The sequence below is a fragment of the Rhodnius prolixus genome, unplaced genomic scaffold (genome assembly GCF_049639745.1).
Source record: "Rhodnius prolixus isolate KJV_2025 unplaced genomic scaffold, Rpr scaffold_4, whole genome shotgun sequence".
Classification (NCBI taxonomy): Eukaryota; Metazoa; Arthropoda; class Insecta; order Hemiptera; family Reduviidae; genus Rhodnius; species Rhodnius prolixus.
The window spans coordinates 8,944,443-8,972,059 of NW_027411614.1; the positions used below are offsets into that span (position 1 = coordinate 8,944,443).

At 35.0% G+C, this 27,617-nt stretch overlaps 1 protein-coding gene across 4 annotated transcripts in view; it reads left to right on the forward strand.

Annotated features, from left to right (window-relative positions):
* Nlg2 (Neuroligin 2) overlaps positions 1 to 26,686 on the forward strand; it is a 512,997-nt gene extending 486,311 nt beyond the window's left edge. For all 4 annotated transcript variants that reach the window (XM_074131290.1, XM_074131291.1, XM_074131292.1 and 1 more), the window contains 2 exons: positions 8,284 to 8,430; positions 24,608 to 26,686. In XM_074131290.1, coding sequence (XP_073987391.1) covers positions 8,284 to 8,430; positions 24,608 to 25,353 — 893 coding nt within the window. In that variant the 3' untranslated portion in view covers positions 25,354 to 26,686. The remainder of the gene's footprint in view (positions 1 to 8,283; positions 8,431 to 24,607) is intronic.
* Positions 26,687 to 27,617: the final 931 nt, after the last annotated feature.

Consider the following 27,617-nt stretch of genomic DNA (forward strand, 5'->3'; position numbering starts at 1 on the left):
CATAAAGTTAGGGACTAATTTAATTTTAACTACGTCATCCTTAGTTATTGTCAATATAAAGTTTTGGCCGATTACTTTGAGACCAGTTACTGAACAGCTTGCACTTCGTACATTGAGAAATAAATACGTTCAAACTTCGCCAATATAACAGACCTAGTTATCTTATTTGGTTTGTTATTAAACAACCGTAAAACCTTAATTAGGTTAAAACAAATTGCATCTTTATGCAATCAAATTGAAAAGGCACAGGCAAAGCTGACTGCAGAATTAATCCGTCAATGCCGTGGGGCTATAAGTATAATTGTAGGCCTATTAACCGGCCACTGCAGGCTCAGAAAACACATGCATCGCATGGGCCTGGCAGATGATAGCCTCTGTAGGTTCTGCCGGAAGAGGAGGAGGAAACGGCACTGCACGTGTTGTGTCAGTGTGAGGGGCTTGTCTGGCTAAGGATATTACTTCTCGGGGAGGAAAAACCAAGGCCTGTGGAGCTTTATCCAAGACTCGCTCTCCAGAATTAAGAGTGTGATTAAAAGGACGGGTCTGGAGGGTGAGCTCTAGAGACGTGGGAGCCACAATAGATCCAAAGGGGTCGCCCTAGTTGAATCTATTCTGATCTAGATTGAAAAAGTGAATACAAAGTGATAAATTCAAGAGGTATTAATTGCCTAAAAAAAATCATAATGCAATATGTAACAATAACAGTGCAGCAGTAGCCGCGTGGCTATTGGATTAGTGCATCTTTCTTCCTGTGATGCTCTCTTTTATTACCACTGTTACAAATTGCACCGATCTAATCTTCATCTCAACTAATATAAACTACAGAGCACACATACTTACGTATATCTAGAATGAGCATTAAGCGATGAAATCTTAAAAATTGTATTTGAGCTCATGGTCTGAAAAATGCTTGCTTTGGGGGGCAAGGAAATCACCCGCCAGGGAAAACAAATGTTCTTTTAGTCCTGCCTGGATAAGGATAATTTTTTTTTTCTAATTATTTTTAATTTGTTATACCCGGAAAGGAAAATGGAATACAAATTGAGGTCATTGATCTAGTTTCTCATTAAAATGCAAATTATCGGTTCGCCAACCCTGAGTTTCCTTTAAGAAAAGTGTCCATCTAAATGACTTCTCGTTATCTTCTTTTCCATCTCATTGTTTTATGTAAATTTTCCTTTTTCATTCATTTTAATGTTTTAATGGCCAGGCTTCCTTCTTTTCCTAACTTGTTCTCTCTTTAAATACCGCCTCAAGGTGTAATTAGAAAAACCTTATTCATTGTGAGTCAGGTTGAGTAGGCAGCGATTTTTGGCTAATTCCGCATCGCAAAAAGGAGTATTGTAAACATGCCGATTTTCAGTTTTCACGATAAATATACGAGATAATTGCATGATTATAAGCACTTTGAAAATTTGGTTAAGAGTACAATAAGCATGCGTACTATAATGGCAACATTTTAAAGATACTACGAGTATTTACACGATACGTGATCCAGTGAGGAGAAAAATGTAAATAAAAGTTAGATAAGTATGGAGACGTGACAATAAGATATTTGATCAAAATCAGACATCCAAATCCCTAGGTTATAGTGAATGAGTAATGGTGAGGTGGTTGAAAAGACACGGATGTATGTGTGAAAAAGGAAACTAGTGGAAAAGCGAAAGAAAATATTTGTCATGGTACTTTGAGGGTGCACCAAAGCTCATAGAAAGCTTGCTCAGTGTTGCGGATGTAATTTTCAGTTTGTTTTTCAAGATTTTCACAAAATGGTGCTGAAAAATGAAACCTGATACTGTGTGTACTTGTCATTTTTGCTATTTTCCTCGGTTGAAAATTGATTTTTCAAATTCCATTGGTCATTTTGGCCTTTCAATCCATCTGAGCTTGAATCGTCGTCATTGAATGGACGTCCATGGAAGCGAGTCGGATCTTATTTGGATTTGGTTAACTTAAAGAAAATTGGCTAGGAAAAAAAAGAAAGAAAACAGTTTTACATTAAGTGAAAGTTTTACAATAACCGCTTTTCAACATTGAGTATAGTTTGAAGCGTTTAAAGCTGAAGAAGCAGGTAAAATGTACGTAGAATGGGTACTAGAGGATGGTTCTACTGTTTGGTCTGTGTATCGGTTTCCAATCAAGAAAAAAGTTTTTCCGCCGACAGAATGCAGGCTGAGCGGGTGGAGCTGAATGGGAGAAGATGAGGCAGGGAAAGTTGAATTTAATTTTCCTGCTTTCCAGGTAGAAAGTAATCTGACATAACTTGTTTTTCCATTGGAACCATCTTCCTTTTTTTAAATTAAAATTACTTTAAATCACCTCATCTTTCTTTAATTTATAATAAATGGAATGCTTTTTTTAAAAAACTATTTATGACTTCCGTTTAACAAATACTTTATTTAGAATACAAATGGATATTACTTTGTTAATGAAATAAGTTAAACAAGAAAATTGGTGGCACTATTTTTTAACCTGGGTAACAGAATGTGTAGAAGAGAATTAATCTAAATGCCAAAACGCTTCTCCAAGCCCCAGCTTGTGCATACATTACTCTAAACAACTGTACACAAACACTGTTCAACCCCCAAAACAACTCTATGCAAGTGTATTGCAAATCTAACCTATCGTACATTAATAAGTTAACCTAGTAATTTGCAGCCCAATGGTCCTTACCTAATTGCACATATGTACAATATAGAATATTTATCTTTGCAATTGCACTGTAATTATTATGATTATTATTTCATTTCTGACTCCTTATTAGGGAAATCACTTAGGGGGGTGGACTTTGCCACAACCCCTTATCTAAATTACTATCTATCTCTCTATCTATCTCTCGGGGTTAAAAACTAAATCCAAATAATAACGGGCTGGACGCGGCGATTGGTTGCATTGATCTGCTTAATGGGCAGCACTCAGGAACTTTCGGACGATACGGGCCGTATCTAGGAGGACTGCCTTCTGCGCCTCTACAACCAGATCAGTGGATAGGCCCAACTCATTGACAGCAGTCACCGTTGTTCTAGGCACGAGGCCACTCGTAAAAAGTATTATAGGCGCAATCGTCGTTTTGTCCAGGTTGTACATTTCTCTTAGTTGGAAACTAAGGTCCTGGTACTTCCGGATCTTTTCGCCCCTGCTTTTCTGCATGTTATCATCCTTGGGTATGGCGATATCGACGATATGTGCCACTCTACCCTTCCTATCCATAACTAGTATGTCCGGCTTGTTGTTAGCAACTCTCCTATCCATTACTATCTTGAGTGTCCCAATATACTTTTGTGTGCGCATTCTGCAGCAGCGTCGGCGGGTTATATTTATAATATGGCACTTCCGTCTTCAGCAGCCCAAACTTTGAGCAAAGTGCTTTATGGATAATTTTAGCCACATTATTGTGCCTGAGAAGGTACTCCTTCGGTGCAAGTACTGAACATCCTGCAACAAAGTGCTGTATGCTTTCCGAAGTGGAGTTGCACATTCTGCATTTATCGTGCGCTAGACTTTCCCCTAGAACCCATCTTCGGTACGCCTTCGTAGCCAACACCTGGTCCTGCATCGCCATTACGAACCCTTCCGTCTCAGGGAATAGATGGCCTTTTGTGAACCATTGGCACGAGGCTAAGCTATCAGTTTCTTCTGCAGTAAGAAGGGCGTAATACCTGCCATGTAGCTGCTTTTGGCCCCATTCATTCTTCATATCCCTTTCTAACCGCACAACGTTATTTCCTGGCTAAATTCAAGGCTGTGAAGCCTTTATCTAGAGCCTTCATCTTTGCAAAGAGGGGGACTTCTTGTTGTTGGAAATACTCTTTAAGAGAGTTCTCTGCTCTTTTGCAGAGCTGTTCAACACTGAGTATTTACCTTCCTTTCGCGGTAGATAAGCCTGACAGTGGATGCGTTGGGATGGTGCATCCTAGCGGACGTCATACTAGTTCTGACGTATCTATCGAGTTCCTCTTATTACTTATTATTATTATTATTATTATTATTATTATTAATAACAATAATAATGATAATAATAATAAATTTACCTTTCCTTTCTTCTCTTGCTCCACTAATTGATGGATTAGTATCACCTTCGGAAATTATTGTTTTTTCTCTCGAAATACATAGTATGACGTTACATGTTCCGGAGAAACTGTATAAATCAACTTCGTGACTTATATAACAATGATAATAGCTCTAGAAGATCAAACTGTTTGGTGGTTAGGGACAATGCTGTAGCAAAATCTTTATGTTTCATATTTACTAACTCTTAATAACGGTAGACATTACAGTACTAAGCAGGGAAACTAATTGAATAAATGATTAGACAAACAGCGGACGATCAAAGAACGATTTGAGTGGTGGCTGTTGACTGACAGACTAACAATTCTATTTCGAATGAATCATAAACTGGAATGAATCGTACTAGAATGATTGCTGGAGCAGTCTGAATATAACTGGAATGCATTTTGGGAATGATTGAGGTTCTTATATACTCATTAAAGAGAAATAGCGCTATTTGTCCTTTTCTAAGTTTTTCCATTTTGCACGGTAATGCCACTTTTTCAATGTGTACGTACCTTGAATTTATTCTTCCTTTTGCTGAAATAATAGCGTGTGAAACACCACAAATTATTTTTGTAAAGCTAGTCCTGTATCTGAGAAAACTTGTAACCCATTGAAATGACTGAGATTATACACTTAATTTAATTTAAATGCTAATAAACTTGTCTTTAGAATTAAAATAAAAAAAAAAAAAAATGTGGGAATAGAGAAAGATTTTTAGATGAAGAAGAGGCAGGCAGGAGTGGCTATAATTCAGCTGTAGATCACGTACCTCTATGAATGAAGGATTGGTTTGTAAAGCCGAGGAATATAAAATCGTATTTAGAAAGGTGATAGCTGCGAGGTCGGTAAGGTATTATTGTTAGATGCTCCTCTCCTATATCAGTACCATGTCCGCCGCTGTGCGCTGTTTGCTGCATACAAATTTGATTTCTATCCAGTTCTGTGCTCCTGTATGCTCCTACAACCAACAATCTACTTTCCTGTGACTCATACACGTTTTCATTTCGTTTTCCCAATAACATTTTGATTTCTTCCGCCTCCTTCTAGCTCGTAACTCTCAATTCGTTATCTTGTCTTTAATTTTCTTGCCATTAGCCAATGGCGCCTTTCATCCAGAAAACCTCTTAGATTTTTTTTCTCTTGTCTTTTATTGTTTTATTATTTATTTCTTATATTCTTAAGGCGTGGCTGCCCGGCACCTTCTTGACCCACTAATGCCTTCCGAACAGTACTTTTAATTAGATACATCACTATCCTGCACCTATGTAAGCTGCAAAACGCTCCTACGAAAAAAAAAATGTAAAGGTTGTCAGCTGGATTCGAACCCGGGAACTCCGCGTGGGAATTCAATGCTAACTACTGAGTTAATCATTTCTTTATTATTATTTTTAATTTAATGGGTGTCAGCATCTGGTTTTAGGCACCCAGAGTCTCTTTCAGTACAATCTCAACGTGCGGACAGAGATTTCCATTACAGAAAACATTCTCCATCAGCTTTAAGGCGCTTCTAGAAAGAGAAAACCTAAGAACAGGCTTCTGGATTCGTACCCAGGTTCTACGTATAGAAAATAGTCCTTTAACTATTTAACTCATTCCTTCCTTCCTTAATAATAATAGTCGTAGTCCAATAGTAGTAATATAGGTACTTTTATAGGAACAATAATGTCTTCCAATCATATCAATCCATTATCTATCTTCGATTCAGCCCACTTTGGTACTACAAAATACAGGCCATCCTATATTTTACAAATACTTAAGTTTAAATCCTCGTTCCATTCCCGTTATACTAGATCTCGCTCATCTGATCCCTACTATATTCCCTCACACCGTACCTCATCCTTTGACAAATCCTTCCTAATACGTGCTACCTCTCTCTGGAACTCCTTGCCATCATCTGCCCGCCATGCTCCTACCCTATCTATCTTTAAATCCCATCTATTCAGTTATCTCCTTTCTATTCAGCTTCCTCCGGAATTCTAATTGTTTTAATTTATCTCCTTAATTTCTGCTGTTATTTTTATTTTCACTTTTTGTAAATACTTACGTATATTTTCTGTTTAATCACAGGCCAAACTATTAAGGCCTCTATTTGTACCTGTTTTTATTCTTAGGGGACAATTGTCCCAGAATAATAAATTTCTTTTCTATTCTATTCTATTCTACAATTGGGTAGGGATTAAGTCAGTGGTAATTTATTGGACTTTGACAGTCTAAATTTCTTCCGAGTTCAACAGCTGCCTTTAGAACTTCTCTTTCTAGAAATCTCTTCTTGAAGTGATTTCAGATGTTTAAGAAATTTAAACAAAATTTAATTGTAATTTAGTCAATTGCCAAAAAAAAATGTATTCCGCTGTTTGTATTATGTTCTTATGAACTGTACGTTTGTAAGTTCAGTGCTAACTTTATATACAGCCTAATCTTAATGATATCGCCCAAATGGTTGGGCAATAACTCATTCCTTCCTTCCTTCCTTAATAATAATAATAATAATAATAATCTGCATGTGAAGGAGGTAGACAAAACCAAAGTTTTATAAAAATATTTCATAAAATTTTAAATTAATTTTTGTGAAGTGGTTGAAATGAGTGTTTTCGAACCTTATGAATGTTCTTCTTTAGAAAGAACCCCTCAGAGCGAAGGTTTGATTTTTTTTTTTTTACTCATTTTGTTTGGTTTATGAGTGGTCTTCTTGGCTGGAAGTAAGCGCATGGTCAGACTGAGAAGGAACTAGACGTGAAAAGGACAGAAAAATCTTATTAAAACCTAATAAAAGGGAACAGACTGCAGCTAGCCGGTTACCATGGTGCTGAACTACAGTTCTCCTCTTGCTTTCTAATTTTCTTTTCCATTTTTAATCATTAATTCCCCTCCTTGTTGTAATATTCTAAAATTAGTCTGGAGGTTCTTTCTCCGATGGTAACCATTCTCAGACTGTTTTTTTTTTTTTTTTTTTTTTTACAACTGAAATGAATCAAAAACCTCAGTAGTCCAATATAAATCAAAACATTATTCCAAAACTATCTCTGAATCAAATGACGAAGAATTGGATCAAAAGATACTTGTACTTTTCTTTTGGACGCAAATTCCTCTTAATCAGTCACTTGAACCAGAAGGAATCTGGAACCCATAGAACCTAACAATATGAATGACCTACAAAAAAGAACTGGATAACAACCACCTTAAACTACAAACTTCTCTTATGTATCTTGGAATGACGTTCAAAAAACTCTGTGTAACGAACTAAAGACTGCTTCATTTGTTAGACTATTCTGGATTTGTGGACTGGAATCATACGGTACAGACCCAATTGTCAGCGAATCCAGTCGCTTCTACCCAAAATCCTTACGAGAATAGTGAATGATTCCTGGTACTTAACTAAACAAATACCTCAAAATTCTTTTTATTGTCGAGCTAGCACAATCCCACTTTTGTTCCTTCACAGAAGATCACCCTAATCCGTTAATCGAACTACTTAATTCAAATATCATTGCAGGTTATCCACCAAGGCTGGTGAAGAGAGAAAACATGGCATAGAGATCTTTAATTTTTTTAAAAAAACATGTTATTATCATAACAGCACTTGTTGACTTCTTCAATTCACCATTTCCGTTATGTTATAGTTCTTAATCTTTTTTTCTAATTATACGCGTTAGTAGTTGAAAATTTCGAGTAAAAATCACCTAAACAATATGTTTTGAGTGTTTATGTATTTTAAATAAATATGGTCTAAAACACAATTATAAATATAAATCAGTTTCAAGTTCAAGTATACTGTTTTTATAAGAGAAAACAAAAATTTTACAGTTCACATTAACGTTTTTATGCGCACTCAGAGAGACGTATGGCGAAAATCAAATCGATTAAACAGGCTCTTCGTCCGATTAAATTTTGTACAAAGCAGTTCTACCGCTTTGCAGACACAAATTCCCAGTGTTGGTTGGCTTGATGCCATTATTTATCTAACGGACTAAGTAGACCAGCTCTGCAGGATTCCGCTCCAATACTTGTTTTGGCTAAATGTTTACCAAACTCCATCTACCTGACATCCTAATTCGCAGCATACACACACCTCCTGTACTAACTCTACCGTCTGGCTATCTTATCCTCTTACTCTAATACTTCTTTACTTCTTTGTTTTCGCTCTTGTTACACCTTCTGATGCCTTCTGTTTGCCAAATAAACTTTGTAAACAAGTAAATAGTGCAAATTATTTATTTCTACTTGTTACAGGCTATAAATCCGAAGTAAAGAATCACTATAGAGGACATAAGATGTCATTGTGGCTAAATTTGATACCACAACTGCACCAACCTGGCCTGGAGGAGCTCAGCATGAGGCACCACCACTTTCAAGAAGAAGGAGCTCAATATTATGATGGTGAGCTCCTTTGAGTATTTATAGACTAGGTTTTTTTTCGTCAAATTAGTTTTTTTTTTTTTGTTTATCCAAGCCCAACTTTTTTGAAACATTGTTAAATTTCGCAGTTACAATTATTAGAGCTTTAGTAAATTTATTAGAGTATTTTCAGTTCTAACGAAACGTGTAAATGATTTGTGTCAGTCAAGAAATGGCTTAACCTTCCAGCGGGCGCGCGTATCTCACAGATACAAGCTTAAACTAAAATAATCGCAGTTTAGAGGCGGAGCGGCGGAGGGTGCTGCCCTTTAAGCAATGCTACTCCCTCATGACTAGTTTCCTTCAGTAAAAATCTTATCTTGTTTGGAGTTGTACATTTCTTTGCAATTGCCGATCCGTGCCTGACATATACTCGCGACCATTCGAGTAAGTTTCCTGACTTATCAATTATTTATATTTTTTCTTTTATACATGTCCATCAAATTGAACTATTTTCAACATTGTTTATAAGAATATTGTTTTCTACTGACAGAAAAAGACATTGTATATCTCAGATACGAGGAGGAAATACCTGCGAAAACTTTCTGACAGTCTAGTGGCTGAACATGCTGATTGTAATTATTACAGTTATTGGCTTGTAAAGAATAAAAAGTACTGTCGTTTTCTGAGTCTTTATCATTTGTAATTTCATTATTAATAATTACAGATGTTATTTAATTAATTTCATTTCTTCTATTGATAGAAAATATTAAAAATACCAAAGTTTATCTGTGAGATACGCGCGCCCGTTTTTGTAACTTTTTGGGCGCGCCCGCTGGAAGGTTAAATTTGAAATATTCAAGTTCATTTCCACTGATAATTGCCTGAAGAGTCGATAATCTTATTGTTTTACATTCAAATGAAATTAGCCAAAGTTTATATGCTCGTGGCAATCGCATCAGTCCTGCAAAAATGTAACGTTTATTTCGGCATTTTATTCTAACAATATACAAATCTCACGTCATTTGAACTGTCTCTAGCTACAAAAAAAAAAAGGTGGAAGGTTAGGATTATTGAAAACGCAAACAAAAAACTGAAAATTCCTTCCCCCATTTTTTTTTTTTATAGCATTTGGGTGATTATTTCAACAAAGCGTGGAAAAATCCAAATTACTAATAAGTTGTTACTAATTGGTACTCAGAGCCAATTACATTAACCCGGCAATTATACAGAGGCGACATTTTGATGACTAAATTAACGTTAAAACCGAACGAAGTCCACTTAACAACTACGAAAGAGCATCAAATTCTGTTAATCGAGTGTTGTAATACAATTTTATTAAACGAGTAATCATGAAAATTGCTATTTGAAAAACATGATTAACATCTGCCTGTTTGGCACTTAAATTTGGAGCTAAATTTAAAATAAATTGCGGCAATTTTATTAAATAAATGTTCTCTATCCAATTAGATTATAGCTTAAATTGGTTCTATTGAAATCGTTCTATAGTTGGTAATTATAATTTCATAAATAAATCGTAAATTTTGGTTTGCAAATGTAGCGAAAGGATCGCTCAATGCAAAAATTTCAAGAGTCAGACGCATCATCGATTTATTATTTTTTAGTAGCAAAAAAATTTAAATTTTAGAATCGATTCGTGTAGTAGATGTAGTAGAATGTTTACGATATAAAACTATTGTGCAATCTTCTTTCTCGTGATTGTAGACCAACTGTTTTCTACCACCAAACTTACATACCATACTGAGGCACAGGTGTGACATACCTATCTACCTAGAATTGTTCGACTAAAAACATTGCAGTTTATTACCCACATACCACACTACACAGTAAACGCTATACTTTTCTCATTTATTTCCATTTTTTGCGTTTAAGCTTCCACAAAACATCATGCGAATAATACTGGCTGATTGCTATGGTACAAATGGTTCATAAATGTTAAAAAAATGAACTTAAACTGCCTTCCAGATAAATTTTCCTCCCAAGTCTGGACTCTTTGGCTATTCTTCTTTAATACTCCACTTCTGAGGACTGGAATTTCATTTTCAGACTTTCATTTAGAGCTGTCTTTGACAGTAGACTTGTAAAGGAGATGCTCTCAATGGTATTCCCTCGTATTTCTGGCCAGAAAATTGCTGTTATTTAGACGGGTCCTGCAATGTTGTGATCTATAAGAGTTTAGACAATCCAACTACTTTGGATATTGGATAATAACTAGAACTGGATGGCTTACTGATCAGGGAGTAATGATTCAAGTAGATCAGTGATTAGATATCAGATTGGAGTACGTGCTTCGTTTATTTATCAGCTGGAGAATCCTGTAGCAGTTATGTTAGAATTCAGAAGCTACAAATAATCCTTCCATTATTTTAGACGGGCTTCTGCTTCGTAGACTCAAAACAAAGTGTAGAGTTTTGATAGTGTTCATGTTGCAGAATAATTAGTCGCCTGAGCTGAACGTGTAGATAATCCGGATGGATTAAAATGTAAATTGCTGCGATTAAAGTTTAGTTTTCACCAGCAACAGTGATTTCTTTTTAATATTTAAAAAAAGGACAATGATTCGATTACAGCATCACGTACGCAATAACATTTTATGTTATCGTGCCGGCACTTGTGGATTCAGCCTCCTTAAATATTTGAAAGACTCAAAACTAAGATTATTTATTACCTAGTGAACTTTTAGAACATATTAAGTCCGATAACTACATCGCGATATTTTTGGTTTGCAGTTGTTATCCACGACATTTTTGGTTTGCAGTTGTTATCCACGACATGTTTTACAAGTTAGAAACTAAGTTCTTATTTTATTTATTTTACGATTTAAGACGCGTCAGCAGCTGAGGTTTTTGGCGGATCATTTTTCAGTGCACTGCCGGCCTCTGGACAGTTTTTTCGTTACAGATAACAGTAGTGCTGCACGAGAAACGAGACAAATCTCGGTCTCGGTACCGGAGGCCGAGACGAGACTTGAGCAACCGAGACGAGACTTGAGCAACCGAGACGAGACTTGAGCAACCGAGACCGAGACCGAGACGAGACTTGAGCGACCGAGACCGAGATCGAGACGTGATATATATCTCGTCGAGAAATCTCGGTCTCGTCTCGGTTTTTCAAATATTAATTTTTAGCTACAAAATTATAAAATTGTGTTCTTTATTAATAAATAATCATTACGGGTATTGAATTAATTATTAAAAGATACGATTTTATTATATATGTTCAATATTACTACATCTATTTGACTTCGAATTACATAAGTAAAGTAAGCAAAGTAAAGTAATCGCCTATTTTTTCAGGCTGGGCTTTACGTTCAACTACCAATTAGGTGTCGCGGACGGAGGCGACTAGCAAACATACTTTACTGTAAATTTCTCATATTAACCATTAAATAAAATCGAACGCCTAAGACCGGGAATCGAACCCAGTACCACAATACACATTAGCTTCGCAGGTCTCGCACCGCTCGGCTACCGTGGCGGCCCCCTTCGAATTACATAATTTTTACACAAATTCACTAAATTTCACTATTCATATCATTCATTCATTCAATTTCATAAATTTCACTATTAATAATCTAATACTTTGAACTTTGATATTATTTGAATTATATTTTAGAATTTAGGAATTAGTGAATTTGAAAAAAAAGACTATCTATGCACCTAAAAAATATTGCCACAAATTTTCGTTTTTAAGATACACTTTGCCCAAGCATTGATACATAAAAGAGCTTTTACTGAGTCAGAAGTTAGAGAAGATCTTCTGTTGGTCATTATCATCGCAGCTTGCGAAAATAATCTTTCCGATGGCACTGAAGTTGCACAGACACCAAAAATATCTTTCGCCATCCTAGACAAATTTTTGAAGGATCTCTCAAGTGTTTTCCACCATTCTAAAATGTCAACGTCTACTGGTGCTTGGTCTAATTTGGTGTAATTAATTATTTCTGTCTTCCATGCGTCGGTGATATTTGCTGATTTTTGAGCAAATGGTGCAAAAATATTGATGCAGTCGTCGTCGTCGCCAAAGGTAAATCATCAGATTCTTTATCTTCACCAACAGCCATAACTAATGGAGCGGGAAGTTTGTTGGGAGGTGTATTTTTTATTTCACGAATCGACTTGTTATAGGAGGCAGATATGTTATTTGGGTCTTTCATTTGGCGCGTTTTTAACATCTTTTTGAAATTATATAAAGATATATAACAGTAATAGTAATATATGATGCATTAAAGTGTAAGTAGTTGTCTTCTTCTACACACATTTTCATTACCAATATATAAATTAAAATAATTATTAGAAAATAATAACATTTTTTGAAAAGATTATTAATAGCAAACCGCTTTTAATACTTAAACAAAAATTCAAAAAACCGAGACCGAGATATCTCGACGAGACCGAGACCGAGACCGAGACTTGAGCGACCGAGACCGAGATCGAGACTGCATAAAGTCTCGCCTCGTCTCGGTCTCGTGCAGCACTAGATAACAGTGAGCTGTAAGAAGCTCCAAGGAAGAGAAATTCTAAGGGCCAGCGGCTGGATTCGAACCGCGTGGGTATCCAGTAAGCTTAAGCTGATCTTTTAAGTTGTTATTATCTTAATCAACAACACTTCTAGGTCCTTATTAGTTAGCCCAAGCGTTGTTAAGATCCTAAACAGTTCAAGTTGCATTCCCCATACAATATCCCCGGGATTCAAACATTCTATTTCCTCGCACATATTTACTTTATACGCTCTAATTTTTCTTAATGGAAAAGGGAACTTTTCTATGAATCCTGGTTGGCCTCGCAAGTACCCCAGTCTAACAACACAAACAACATTTATCGGCTCTCCAAACACTAATACTGAACACAATAAGACTGCAAAGGATGTACGTGTGTATATAACTATTACACTGGGAGCCTTAGTAGATCTGTTTGGACGATTTAACTACAAGACACTTCCTTCATAATCTGATCTACGCTCAAATTTGCAACCTGTTAAAAATTATATTATTTCTAGAATTAACAGATTTTGCTTACGTTATTGCAGAGCTGATTAGGATAAAAATCTAATCGTTTTTGTGAATCGATTTTATTCTTTCTACTATTTCTAGGTATTTCTTTTTTTGTATTTTTTTTTTTGTATTGTTAATTTTATTTTATTAATATACAGGAATCTGAGTGTTTTCTGTGCCAAAGAACGTTTACCATCTTCACAATTGCTACTAGATGTTAATTCCAGATTTTTTATTTTGTTTTAGAGATGATTCCTCAGTGAAAAGAGAAGTTACATATATTTATTTTATAGACAGAAAAATTGAATTGAAACTAATAATAAATAGCAAACGATTTACAGTCTACTGATCGCGGACATTTAATCAAGTTTGTTACACATCACCAGCGTCTTACGTTAGTTATTGATCAGCTGGGTATATATAACATAAATGGTAGGTCTAAACATGTCGAGCTTGATACGTTTAAGGTAATATATAAACGTTAACTTCACGTATTTGTTAATTGTAAAAGAAAATACACACCAAGTAAAAAAAGTCGAAATATTTTTCAGTATTACAATACTTGATAATCGGGATAGCGGGGATACTTACCAATAATAGGGCACCATATATGGTTATATGGCCAGTTACTATTGGACATTGCTAATGTGATGTAACTGCACATATTATCCATTTATCTGACGATCAAAGTTCATTAGACCGTAACTAACTAGGCGTCAAACATGATGCATTGTCTAAGCCAAGCGTCCTCTAATATCTATCACATTCCAATTATTTATACTTAAGCAACCCCTTTTTTTAAGCAAAAATACTCGTTAATGTTCTATACAAGTTGTTTCACGTCAATAAGACATTAATTAATACGCGTCGACAACCCGTACAAAGTTTGTGATATACCTAAATGTAATTTTTTATTAAGAAAAAAATTATTTTACCCTTCTTAATTTTTTCTTTTCAAATAGAACTTCTTCCAGAACTGCTGAGTCCATCCAAGCGCTAACATTTGATAAGATTCACTTCTATTACATCAGTACCTACAAATCTCTGCAATAAATCCTTTAGTAATACAGCTCTACTGCCTCTAGCTTCAATAGAAGTACAAATGAACGCTACAGTCTCAGTTTCCGTTCATTAGGACATATTAAGAATTTAATGAGAGTTGAAATTTTTGTTGGGTCATGACACTTTCTGAAATTGCGCCCACTATACACCCTCTATAAACAATAAATTATTATGAAATTTTATTCTCTAATACACTATACTTTTCTCAGTTATAATCTATAGTTTTATTGTGTGCAGATCCATTAATAGAGAAGATATTAAGAGTTGAAATTTTTTTGGGCCCATGGCGTTCTCTAAAATGTCGCACTTAATAAATACCTGTTCTCTCTCTGTAAATAACATATTTATGAAATTTTGTTCTTTTCTACGCCCCATACCCGTGATCAGTTGTGATTTGTTAACTCATTTTGAATGATTGGTATCGACATAAACCAAAATTTATTTTCAAATTCTAAATAATGTAGCGATTTGTGGAGTACTTTGTAGAAATTACGGTATTTATTGAGGATAAGGATTCGGCAAACTTTCTTCAGATCAGTAGTGGGTCTTTTGATCAATCTTTTTTTTCTACTTTGGTTGCAAATGAAATTATTAATATTTCTATATGTGATAAGGTGCCAGAGTTAAGTTAGGGTTTTTCAAAACTTGGACATGGTGTGCTCAAAAGGTTTGCCATCACTGTACTAGAGAATCACCTTCCAATTACATTCAAAGCGCTTTCTAGAAGTTCCTTTCTTCTTTTGTCACGTTCTGGCTTAACAATTCCAAGCTCAACTGCCTTTCTCGTTATTTTTTCTTAATCATTTTTTCGTTTATTTCGTTTGTAAATTAATAATAATTCTTTAATGAAGGAAACTAAATAATTCAAAAGTCGCTTTAGAAAAGTAAAAGAAACAACTTTCTTAACCCCTGATTGTTTACCAAAGGTTATCTGAGATATATTTTGGCATCTAGAAGAGCAACTATAATGTGTTATCCCCATCTTGTCATATTCTCTTGCTTCTCGCATAAAATGGTATTGCGCACGTGTCCAGTTTTAGGAAATGGTCTTAAAATATTACAAGAATTTCAAGTTACTGGCAGAAAAGTTTGAACGGAAAAATGATTTTGCAACGTAAAAGTTGAACCTGTGGCTGTTTTCCACAGGCTAAGGATAAGGGTTGATATCAACCGTTGGAAAACTAATTCCAACTAGGATTTCTAACTTCATTAGCAAATTACACAAATTACATTACACTAATTTTTTTAAAATCTTCAATTATTATTATTTTTGTTCTTTGCGTCACAAATAACATTTTTTGCAGTCAGAGGAGCTTTTAAAACGTGTATTTCTGGTGGTAAATTAATATTACAAACAGATCACGAATAAGGTTAAATTGTAAACTTTGTTCTTAAATATCTTTACAAGTATTAGAGATATCGAAACGGGGTCAACGTCATTTTTCATAATTATTTATTTAGTTTTCATAATCATTGTCAAAACCAGTGGTCCTTATGAAACTCCGATTAGGTTTTTGGCCTTAACTCCGCCAAAAATGGAAGATACAGCATCGGGGGTGGAAAATTTGAAAACTAGACCAGAAAAAAACGTTTATTTATTGGGTTTTACCGGATTTTCGCTTTCCTAAAAAGCTATTAGCGATTGGTGCATTTTAAATGGATCACCCTGTATAATTATATTACAAATTAGATGAAGAAAGAATCCGACAATCTCGAAAACCATGGAATTTTGTCACTTACTCTCTGTGCGAATGTAAGATAGAATCATGTTCCTGGTTTACAACAGATTCTTCACCTTGTGGGATATCAGGCACAAGTCCATTTGCCAAACATTGACAGTCAGATAGTTGGGTTGCTTTCAAAGGCACTCCTGTCATCTTAACTAATTAGACAAGACTATAATGGTTATCTAGGACATCAATATAATATTCTCTCCGTTAAATATACCTATTCTCCACTTTCGGCCTTAGATTAAACCAAGTAGTAAGTGTAGTCTCCCAAGAGACTATCAACCTCCTATCTTCTACTATAAATTTGCCAACAGAGCCGCCAAGGCTTTAAGCCTGCGTGTACACTATCAACATAGCACAAACTCCTAATATGAGAAGTTAATTTTACCTCTTCCCAGACTCCACAAGGGTTACGTACAGACCATTACGTCATTATTGCATAGTTTACGTTTAAATCTACTTAATACTTCCCAGATAACATTAAATATATCTCAGTGAATTTCAGCAAACTAATTTGCTAAAGGGATCGGAGAATTAATAATTTTATGTTCAAGTTTCTAAAATGCCTATCAACTGGGTTAAAATGGTTGCCTAACCTAAATCAGCTACTCTAGACTTGCTTAGTGAAGGTCGCAAATCTAAGTTGTACTGGGTTTATTTCCTAGTTTAGGCTTTAAATTTTATTTAAAATGGTAAATAGGAGAAAATATTGAAAAGTATGATTACTAGTCGCCTCCATCGAGGGCACCTTAATTTGGTAATTGGACTTGAAGCCCGCCTTGAAAAATAGGCATCCTTTTAGGTTTTACGTTTCAAATGGCCGTACCAGTGTAGAGACCTTATCACTCCTGTCGTGTTGATATCCGCTTGGGCGTCACAGTAGTTCTGCATCATAGCTTATCTATCTCTATTGCTCTTAAATTACTTTTTTATCTTTTACCAAAAACAGATTCTAGTGTCCTGGAGGTAACTAGACAACAGCGGGTTAGTAGGGTAAGAATTTTCTCAGAAACTAAAAAGAAAGGTCGTAGATTACTTTTTTCTGTACTCCGGACTGTCTCAAGGTGATTTCAGCAAAGATGAGTAGACTGCCAAAAACGCAGATCCAGTTTCTTAGATCATCGAGAATTGGAAAGTTTAAACTATGACGTTGGAATTAGAACCAGTTATCAGTGTTTTTCAATTTTTGTAATTTGAGGAAAGCTGTTTCCATCAATTGGGTGGTCCATAGAGTTCATCAGATTAAAATTTCATAGCTCCGCCTTCGCCCACATAAAGTGTAATTAACTCAAGCACTTCAGCCTCGATTCGATAATTGGGTGAAGGGAGTCAAATGAGTGAATGCAATGAAGCATATTTTAATTTAAATGGTTTTGTTAATCAGCGGATTTGGCTCAATTTAAATCCACGTGCTACTCGCAAAAAAAATACCTAAATTACTTAAATTACCGATTGATCGATAGATTCTTTGACAAACGCTCCAAATTGTCTCCTTCGAACAAAAAGAAACTCTACTCAGCCTTACTATCCCCAATCTGGACATATGGACTTGGAACTGTACGGTACTGCAAAGCGTTCCAATCTCAACCGCATCCAATCCCTTCAATCGAAAATCCTAACGCACAATCCTTAACGCTCCTTTCTATGTAAACATTCACACTATCCTTACTGACCTAAAAATCCCTTTTGTCCTTGACTTAGCCAAATTACGTTACACCAAATTTCATTCCAAACTTTCCCAACACTTCAATCCGCCCGTAAACAATCTATCCCAAACCACTCTTCCTCCGAATACTTTCCGAAGACTGAAGTGTTGATGGCCTCGCGAACTCCTGATCGCATGGTTGCAAAGGCCATCCTTTAAAATCACTTCAACGGTATCCTGTGTTTGCCGACTTGTGATGGTTATCGTTGGAAGGCCTTCATTCAAATCTTTAAAGCCATTTTTATTTATATATTGCAAGCAATCATATTTACTTGTTGCCAATGAGCAGTTGTAAATTAAATAATGAAAGTGAAAAAAAAAAAAAAAAAATTGAAATGATTTTGGGCCCAACTTATAACTGTTTGTAAAGTATTTTTTGTGGATGTAATTGGACTATATGGTTCTTGAAGAAATGAGGTTTTCAACAGCATGCATGCTTCATGCCACTCAGCAAGAGAAACAATTGATCTGTGAAGAAATCTTGCTACCTACCTGATGATGGTGTTATTTCTAAAAATTGTGACGTGATTTGTCTGCAATTTGATTGACGCCATGATAGTTTTTCCTCTGGGGAATATTTCACAAAGTATTCATGAACTCAAAACAGAAATATGGCGCGTTATTACTGAAATTGGTTTTGGAAAATTCCACGAAAAGATTGTGCCATCATGGCCCCCCCCTTATACTCCATAATTAATCCAAATATTTCTACTTTTTAATGCAGCTAATTTTAATAATAATTTACTGTTATATATCAAAATTAAATCCGACTTACCTCCAGCATCATTCAGTGGTAGCAATTTTCTCTACTTTGGAAGACCATACGATTATAAACTCTCTGGGAAAAACTGTTGGATATTTGTCAACACCAGATTATAAAAGTATATTGTATCTTTTAAGTCAGCCAAATAACTTCGTCGTTGCAGATACTCTACGCGCATATTTGTGAACTTAAATAATTAGTGTCACGTAAAGAGTGGTAGGACGTAAAGAGTGGTAGGACGTAAACAGGAGCATGTTGGATTAGTTGAGCGTACAGCATCCAGAGCGAGAATTAAATAGCTCCTGTGTGTGGTATGCCCGTCCTTGCCATGTAGGACACCAGTCAGACAGTTATTACCCATAAATCGGGACTACCTGGTTACTACCTGCCTACCGGACAGCCTCTACCCATCTCTTTTCTGGTCGACCTTAAAATAAAACATAAAATAAATAAAAAGAGAAATTTACATAGCGCCAGCAGAGTACATACGGCTCTCTCTTCTACCAGATCGTGTGTGAGTCCCTCTCTACGGGTGTCCTGATGTACTCCTTTCTATCTTATGGCGGGCCGACACATATAAACATGTTTAACATAAAAATCTTGACACTAAACATACTTTAAACACTTATAATAAGTTTCATGATATTAGTTTCATTCTTGGTTTGTCTTGATTTTTATCTGTATTTCTTTATTATTAACAATGTATGATCAAAATTTATTCTTTACAATATTAATTGATAATCTTCTTTTCTTCAGCGGCTATTTTAAATCCTTTTTGAAAGAAGTTTCCGCTTATATATAGATTAGTAGTATTTTAACGATTTGTTTTTAGGCAGAGGCTTTTCCTCTTGGGGGAAAAAAAGTCACAGTTTTATGGCCTGTTTGTTTGTGAGTCTCAAACTGAGAGCTAGAGATAAAAAACTTAGAATATGCTTTAAATTTAGAAGTGATTTTTTATATGTATATAAACAGTTTTATAGTCTTATTTGGAATTCAAGTAATGCCTTTAATGATCCTGTACCTTCAGACATTTTATAATAACAAGAAAAACATCGATAAATTATTATTAATCGGTTCTTTAAATCTCTTTAGTTGAATAAGAATGATTAAAAATCGATGTATTTATACACGAAATTGACTTAGAAAGGAAAAAAAAAGGGATTTACAATTATAAAAGTTGCTTTTTACAGTCTCTGGTGGCTTACAACATAAGATATAATATTTTTATGGTAAAACTGGACAACTTTAATTATTTACAATCATTTCATGAACAATACTAATGAGATAGCACCTGCAGTTTCGTAGTTCTATCTTCTAAGCACAATGTGTGTACTCAGTACACCCAAAGGGCGTGACATTCTTTCGATATTATTGTGAGACTTATTTAGATTAACGTAACTGTCAAAACTAAGTAAATTATTCTTCAGGGCTTTAAGTACATTCTTTTTGTGTCAGGTTTTGATTAAGCTCATGATCTTAACCCATACTCTACGTGTCTAGGTAACTGTAACAGGTCCTGTGAACAAGGTCTGTTCCAACATAACCAACCAATCAAGACATCTGTAAGAGAGAGCCTATTTCATTAACCTGTTACTAAACCAAGTGACTTCGAAAACCTTAAATCCTCTTGAAATAATTTTTAACATTTTATTTGCCTTGTTATAATTCTCACGCACCACAATATGTTTTAATGGACAATCTTCGTCGTAGTTGTTTTTTTAGAAAGACAAAGATAATGGAACTTGTGCATTCCATTAGAATATTGTGGACCTCAGATTCCAGTTAGAGATGGTCCAATTTTCGCTGATTGTGACTTAATAGGGAAGGGATTAGCTATGCGGTTAGCGTATTGGATTCCCACGCGGAGGTCCCGGGGTCGAATCCAGCTGCTGGCCCTTAGATTTTCTCTTCCTAGGAGCTTCTTACAGCTCACTGTCCGGTGATGGACAGTGTTGTCTGTAATGAGAGAATACTGTCCGGAGGTCGGCAGTGCACTGGAAAAAGTTCCGAGCGCCAATAACCTGAGATGTTGACGGCTTTAAATCATTAAAAAAAAAAAAAAAAAATGCGTTAATACATAATAAAGTAATAGATACAAAAGTATAGTATTTCAACACATTCTTCTGCATGGTAAAACCATCTGCCGGAATTTGAGAAAGAGTATCCCAACAACACGAGAGTGTGGGCTAAGAATCAAAACATAATGAAGATGGCTAAAACAACAGCTGCCAGTCACCTTTTTTTAACCACAACAAAGTAAAACCTCCACATTGAGGTACTCCTTGCTCGTAGCACATTTCCCTACTTTATCGGCTAACGATGAAAGCAAAAACCCTTGTCGAAGCATTGGATGTTTGATAAGTAGGTCACTAGATATTCAAATCCTCTCCGATTAAGCTAAAAACAATTAGATTTTTGTTATAAAAATTCATTTTGAGTAGATGAGAATCTAGTTGGGCAGAAGGTTTTCTCTAAATTGATTAAAACTGTCATGTAGGACAGTTGTATAAGGGTTGATCGTCAAAAAGAGCACGAAAAAGCGTAACGTTGAAAAACACCCAACTTTGACAATTTTTTCCTCTTTTTCTATAAAAGATAAAATTCCCAAATTTTCTTTAAATTATAGGGCAAACTCTCCTTTATAACAGTATTTTTTTTTTGCAACAACCCAGATCTAATAGATTTTATTGGTAGTTAGTGAAATGTTTGCCGTTAGTACGAGGGTCGTTTGAAAAGTCCGTGCAAAAATAAAAACTACTTAATTTTTTGGGGTAGACCTTTTTTATTTTTCAACATAGTCTCCTTTTAGGCTTATACACTTCGTCCAACGCTGCTCTAGTTTGTTGATCCCTTCCGAATAATAGGATTTGTCCAATTCTGAAAAATAGCCATTCGTTTCTGCAATCACCTTCTCGTTTGAATAAAATCTTTTTCCCGCCAGCCATTTCTTCATATTGGGGAACAAATAGTAGTCCGAGGGAGCCAAGTCTGGAGAATAGGGGGGATTTGAAACGAGTTGGAACCCTATTTCCATTAATTTTGCGACCACAACTGCTGAGGTGTAAGCTGGTGCGTTGTCGTGATGGAAAAGGACTTTTTTGTGGGCCAATCGTGGGCGTTTTTCTTGCAGCTCGGTTTTCAAACGGTCCAATAACGATGAATAATATGCACCTTTTAGTCTCCTGAGGCGTTTTGCCTTTCATAAATTAGTGTTTAATCAACACACGAAATTCTTTTTAGTCCATTTTTTGAAAATCACTCGACTTCCTCGATTCAAACGAATGCCAAACACAAAGAAATAGACCGATCTGGCTGAAACTTGGCGTGTGTTCTTCCAAGAGATGCTACTAACTAAACATAACCTCGATACGCGCCAGTGGTGCTATCTTTCTGACTTTGCACGGACTTTTCAAACGACCCTCGTATTTACCTGCGGTTGCATTATAAACAATAATTTGTTTTTAAGCAAACTGGGTAGCTATTACTTGAATGAATCAGAATAAATGTTTAGAAATGTGCAACTTTAAAAGAAATTTGGTCAATTCGTATTACTTTTTTGACAGTAGACGCAAATACTTTTGGATATCCCACTCCAGAATTAAGAGAGAAAACCAAAAAGACAAAGTTTTTGCCATGAGAAAGCTAAATAAAGATTTGAAATAAAAGAAAGACCCAGAGAAAGTTTCAGTGTGTGTGTGTGTAAACCCAACTAGACATACAAAAACCTAAATCATGAAGTGTGATACTTTTTTTTAAAAAAAAAATATATTCCATGTTGGATAGGATCATGTATCTATCACCCAGACGGGCCCCGACCCTGGGAAGTAGCGAAAGATCGGCTGATTGGGCGAGAGGCGGCAACTGTATGGAACAATACTTTTAGTAGCATGTAGAGTGCACGTGTGTACGCTTTTTGACATCCAAATGCTGACGTATTTAAAGGCACCACTTTTTTTGACTTTATAAATAATGGTGTTTAATAAATGACGCGTGCCCCATTCACTGGGTCATAAATAACGCATCCTGACCACAGTAAACAAAAAAAAACAACAGTAAAGGTTGATATCCTTCCTGTTCTCTCTCTTTCAGACCCTCCTACTATCTCTTTCTCACTTTTCTACTTCTTTAGTAACAATATGGCACTGATTTATGCTAATATATACATTATTGCTGTGGCATTTTAATAGATACTCCAGAATTAAGAAATAAACATGTTTGATTTTGTATTTATACTTTTATTTATTTATTTCAGTTTATAAAATACATATACATATATATTATGGTCCCACTTTTGGGACATCTTTTCTAGTAGGACATCGTATCCATCCAACAATACTGTTCCAGTTTTGTCGTAATTTTTATTTGGAATTCACTACATCGTTATTCTTGTTCTTCTTCATTCCCACACTCCACAATTATCCTTGCCCTAATTTTTTTGGAAATAATAAATTTTTTTTCAAAGAAAAATTTCACATTTCTCCCACCATAATCAAAATTTAAGAAGTAGGTAATAAATTTCTTAAAAACATCTTTTAGAATTATAAGTGAATTTCATATTACCAGCTGTTGTGCGCTAAAACAGAACCAAAACTTCATGTCAGACTTGAACAGTATGTGCTTGGTTTGTAAACTTAATTGTTTCCAACGTAGTTTTATTAATGGAATTAGATGTTGATTTCATTAAAAAGCTCCCAAAAAGTTTGGTAGAAAACAAAGTTGATTGTAACTTGTAGGTAGCTACTCTAATATACGTATATTCATTTGTAGTTTGCTTTATATCAGAAGAATATTTTGCTGCAAGAAAAAAAAAGTTATGGTTTAGAATATATAGTTTTCGTGACCGCAAATTGTTAAACTTAGGATAGAAGATTTGCGAGGAATCGGTCAAATAAAACAACTCGTCTTTTAGCCAACGTTTCGACAAATATATTGTCCTCTTCAGGGCCTGGATATTACAAATAGAAAACAATTTACAGAGTCAGTAACATAGAAAAAACAGTAAAATAAGCGAAGTTTTCTTGAAATGTGCCACCTAGTAAAACAGAACAACACAGTTAACTTTAGGACAGACACGTCGAATTTGGCCATTCAAATTCTGCTACAATTTTGTCATTAAAAAATAAATAGATATCCAAATTTTGCACATAATTATGGCTGGGTTTTTTAAATTTACTTCAAATCTTTTGGTTATTTGTTATTTAGTGCATAAGGGTTATTTGGTTTCTCCTGTGTTTTGTGTTTAACGGTTTTTGTTGTTTAAAGAAATTTCCCAATATTTATTGTATTTACTCTTTTGTTGTAATTAGTCTATTGTATCTGTTCAATTGTAATTACCAAAATTCCCGTGTAAGTCCCGCTATATCTGTATATATATACCTGCTTCTCCATTTCTGGCTCTTAGTTTCTGTAACCCAACCAACCCGCATAGCCACGTAAGTTTCAATAATTATACAGAATTTATTGTATTTTACTGTTTATTTTTGTATTACTGATTTTTACTGTTTTTTCTATGTTACTGACTCTGTAAATTGTTTTCTATTTGTAATATCCAGGCCCTGAAGAGGACAATATATTTGTCGAAACGTTGGCAAAAAGACGAGTAGTTTTATTTGACCGATTCCTCGCAAATCTACCATCCTAAGTTATGGTTTAGGACATTTAAGCAAAAGTTGTGCTTATTTATTTAATTAACAAATTATAACAGTCTCATTTCCATCTCAAAAGATTTCAGAAGAACTTACTAGTTGTGCAAGCAAAGAGGTTGTATTTGCAAGATGCATCTTTATTTCTAAAGTTGTCTAGATATTATGTATAGGGCTTATATTGATTCCTTCGTGTAGTTGGTAACATATTGTGTTCCTAAAAATTTATTACATAGTAGTCTTACAGAATTTATATAGTTTATGAGAACTTATGTGACTACATAGAAATGGTTTACTTTACAGGTTCAGTGAGACCACAGTCATTGCAACGGCCTACTCTGGTCACGGTACCAACCACCACAACCACTTCCAGCACAACTACAACCACCCCCAAGCCGACTACCTCCACTTCTAGCAACACGGCCGTGGACACTACAACCGAATGTCCGCCAAACAGCACTGCAGGACCTGCGGCACGTCCGGCCACTAACAGTAACTCTTTGTTGCGTAAATTAGCGTCAAGCCATTACCAAAGCTATACGACCGCGTTGACGGTGACTATAGCCGTTGGCTGTTTCTTATTATTATTGAATATTTTGATATTCGCCGGGATTTATCATCAACGCGATCGTCGAGATGGCGGTCCCATTGGCGGATCGGCTGGCCACAGTGGAGCCAAGAGAAAAATGAAAAAAGATGATCTGGCCGGTGATGTGAACAGTTGTAGCAGTAGTTCGGAGTTAGCCATCGGCGAAACTAAGCAAGCGCTAGCAGAGTGTATAGTCCAACAACATATGGTGGAACTGCAAGAGTTCAAGTGTTCACCGCCGTCCGGTTCGCGTGGTATGAACTGTACAACCGGATATCCGCCGGGTTATGATCAAGATGATCAGGTGGTGCTCAGTCCATCTATACCAGAACCACCGCCTCCGCCAAAGGCGCAACCACCGCCGGGCACTCCAAACCAGTCGGGCATACTTCGACAGCCTACTCCGCAAACGCCTAGTACTATGAAGAAACGTGTACAAATACAAGAGATTTCCGTCTGAAAGGAACTTTATATTTTTATTTTCTTTCTTTGTTTTTCATCTTTAAAACAAAAACCAAAAAAATCCGAAATTTTTGTGGGTTTATCGTTAAATTGGAAGAACAAATGGTCGTTGTCAACTGTTTTTTTTAACAAAATTAACATAAATTAAACCATTTGTGTTAATCAAACACTTTTACTGAGCAGAAAAACAATAAATGGCTCTGCGCATTAGACTTTTATGATGTGAATAAACAAGAAGCAAAACCATAAATTCTATTATTAAAATCAAATCAAAATTATCATAAAATAAAATTGAAATTTACATCGACTTTATACAAAATATTATTCAATGTAACATACAATAAACAGAAATTTATATTCGAACGATTTTTAATGTGCCAAAACAAAAGATATATATATATATAAATATTTATAGCGAAAGCCCTTAAATAAGAAGATTTAAATAAATGATATTCGTTTTATAGTTTTTAAATTATTAATCTGTAAAGATTGTTAAAGATTCCTTTATAATTAAGTTGTATATTTTTGTTCAAATAGTTAAAAATGAACTTATATTATTCCTTTCAAAGAATAGAAATGGGTAAGCTTGCTGCAGTGAAGTGCATTTTGCTGGAAAAGTTCAGTGTGTAAATAAAGGTGGAACTTAATTTTTTTAAACGTGTTTTGGACCAAAGCGAATTTAAAGCATAAATATTGGGGGTACCATAGGTGGTTGAGGTTATTGAAATGTTGAAACAATTGGTTCGGTGGATGGTTGTTTTAAGTCCACTGTGATTTTTTTTTTTTTTTTCTTAGGTAATCAATTCATTAACTAAAGGTAAGAGGTAAAAAATGAGGAACCCTTGGGTGTTCTTAAAAATAGTAACCTTTATCAATGAAATTGTGTGTAATAACAATAAACAAAGTGTTTAAGAGGAAAAATTAAAAATAATGGAAATTAATTAATAAATTATATTGCTCAGGGTGATGAAAAGGCCAGAGTGCGGGTGAGATAATAGTTCGTTATTGGAAAATAAAAAGAATTATCCATCAAAGGAAAAGAGATGGGAAATTATAATTGGAAAAATAGATTCGGTTATTATTTTCTCAATTTTTCTTTCTTTTTCGAATGAGGTGGCCTCAAATTTTTAGTCAATAAAATGAAATGGTAAACAGGCCAATAAATATTTAAATAAATCACTGCCCAGTTTGGTTTAATCAGAAATTTAATTTATTTATTATTAATTATTTAATGACGTGTTATTCTGTTGAACAAACTGAGTGTGGTTATATTTGTGTCAATAAGTTGACGTGTGTTCAAAATACAAAAAATGAAAAAAAAAAAAAATCAATTGTCCTAATTTAAAGACAATTTATTATATAATAAATATATTATATTTGATTTTTATTATTATTTTTTGTATTGCTTTATCCACTTCCGAATTTTAATTCTTCATTAAACAAGATACAGAGTGGTGAAACTGGAAGCGGCAGAGAACCAAATTTAAAAACTTTTTCAAAAAATATTTGGAATTTAAATTGCGGGAATTCTGTTAAATTAAAAACCTAAATTGCTGTTTTTAATTTGACTGAATCCTTGCTAGTATTATGTTAAAACTGCCCGGTAGGACAGTTGTATAAGGGTTGATCGTCAAAAACTGCACGAAAAAGCGTAACGTTGAAAAACACCCAACTTTGACAATTGTTTTCTCTTTTTCTATAAAAGATAAAATTTTCAAACTTTCTTGAAAATATAGGGCAAACCCTCTTTTATATCTGTAATTTTTTGCAACAACCTAGATTAAGTAGATTTTGAGAAAAAAGTTGCTGAAAATGAGCAAAAACGGCTTTTTCAAAAATTGGTCTTCTTCTTCTTCTTGTTACCTTTTTTTATAAACTGCGTAGCGCCTAAACGCACGAACCGATTTTCATGAATGACGTGTCATTCGATTCGGAATTTTATGTAGATGTGCCTTTTGGGGGTCTCGATGCTGTACATCGAATGGAAGAGGAGTTAGCCCCCCCTTTACGTAAGGCCCCCTTCAAAATTATTATTACTAATTACTCAGTAAATCTTGGCCCAATCTTGATAAAATTTGGTAGGATGATAGGGTTAGGGCTCCCCTACGTATAATCCTAAATATTAATAATTTACGTTCGCTTAAAAATAATAGAAATTCATATTTTTCAAGAAAGTGAATCTCATATCTCGAAAGAAACTCAGATCTTTACATTAGCAGCGCATTTTCAAGTCAAGCAGATCAGACGGTGAGTAAATATAAA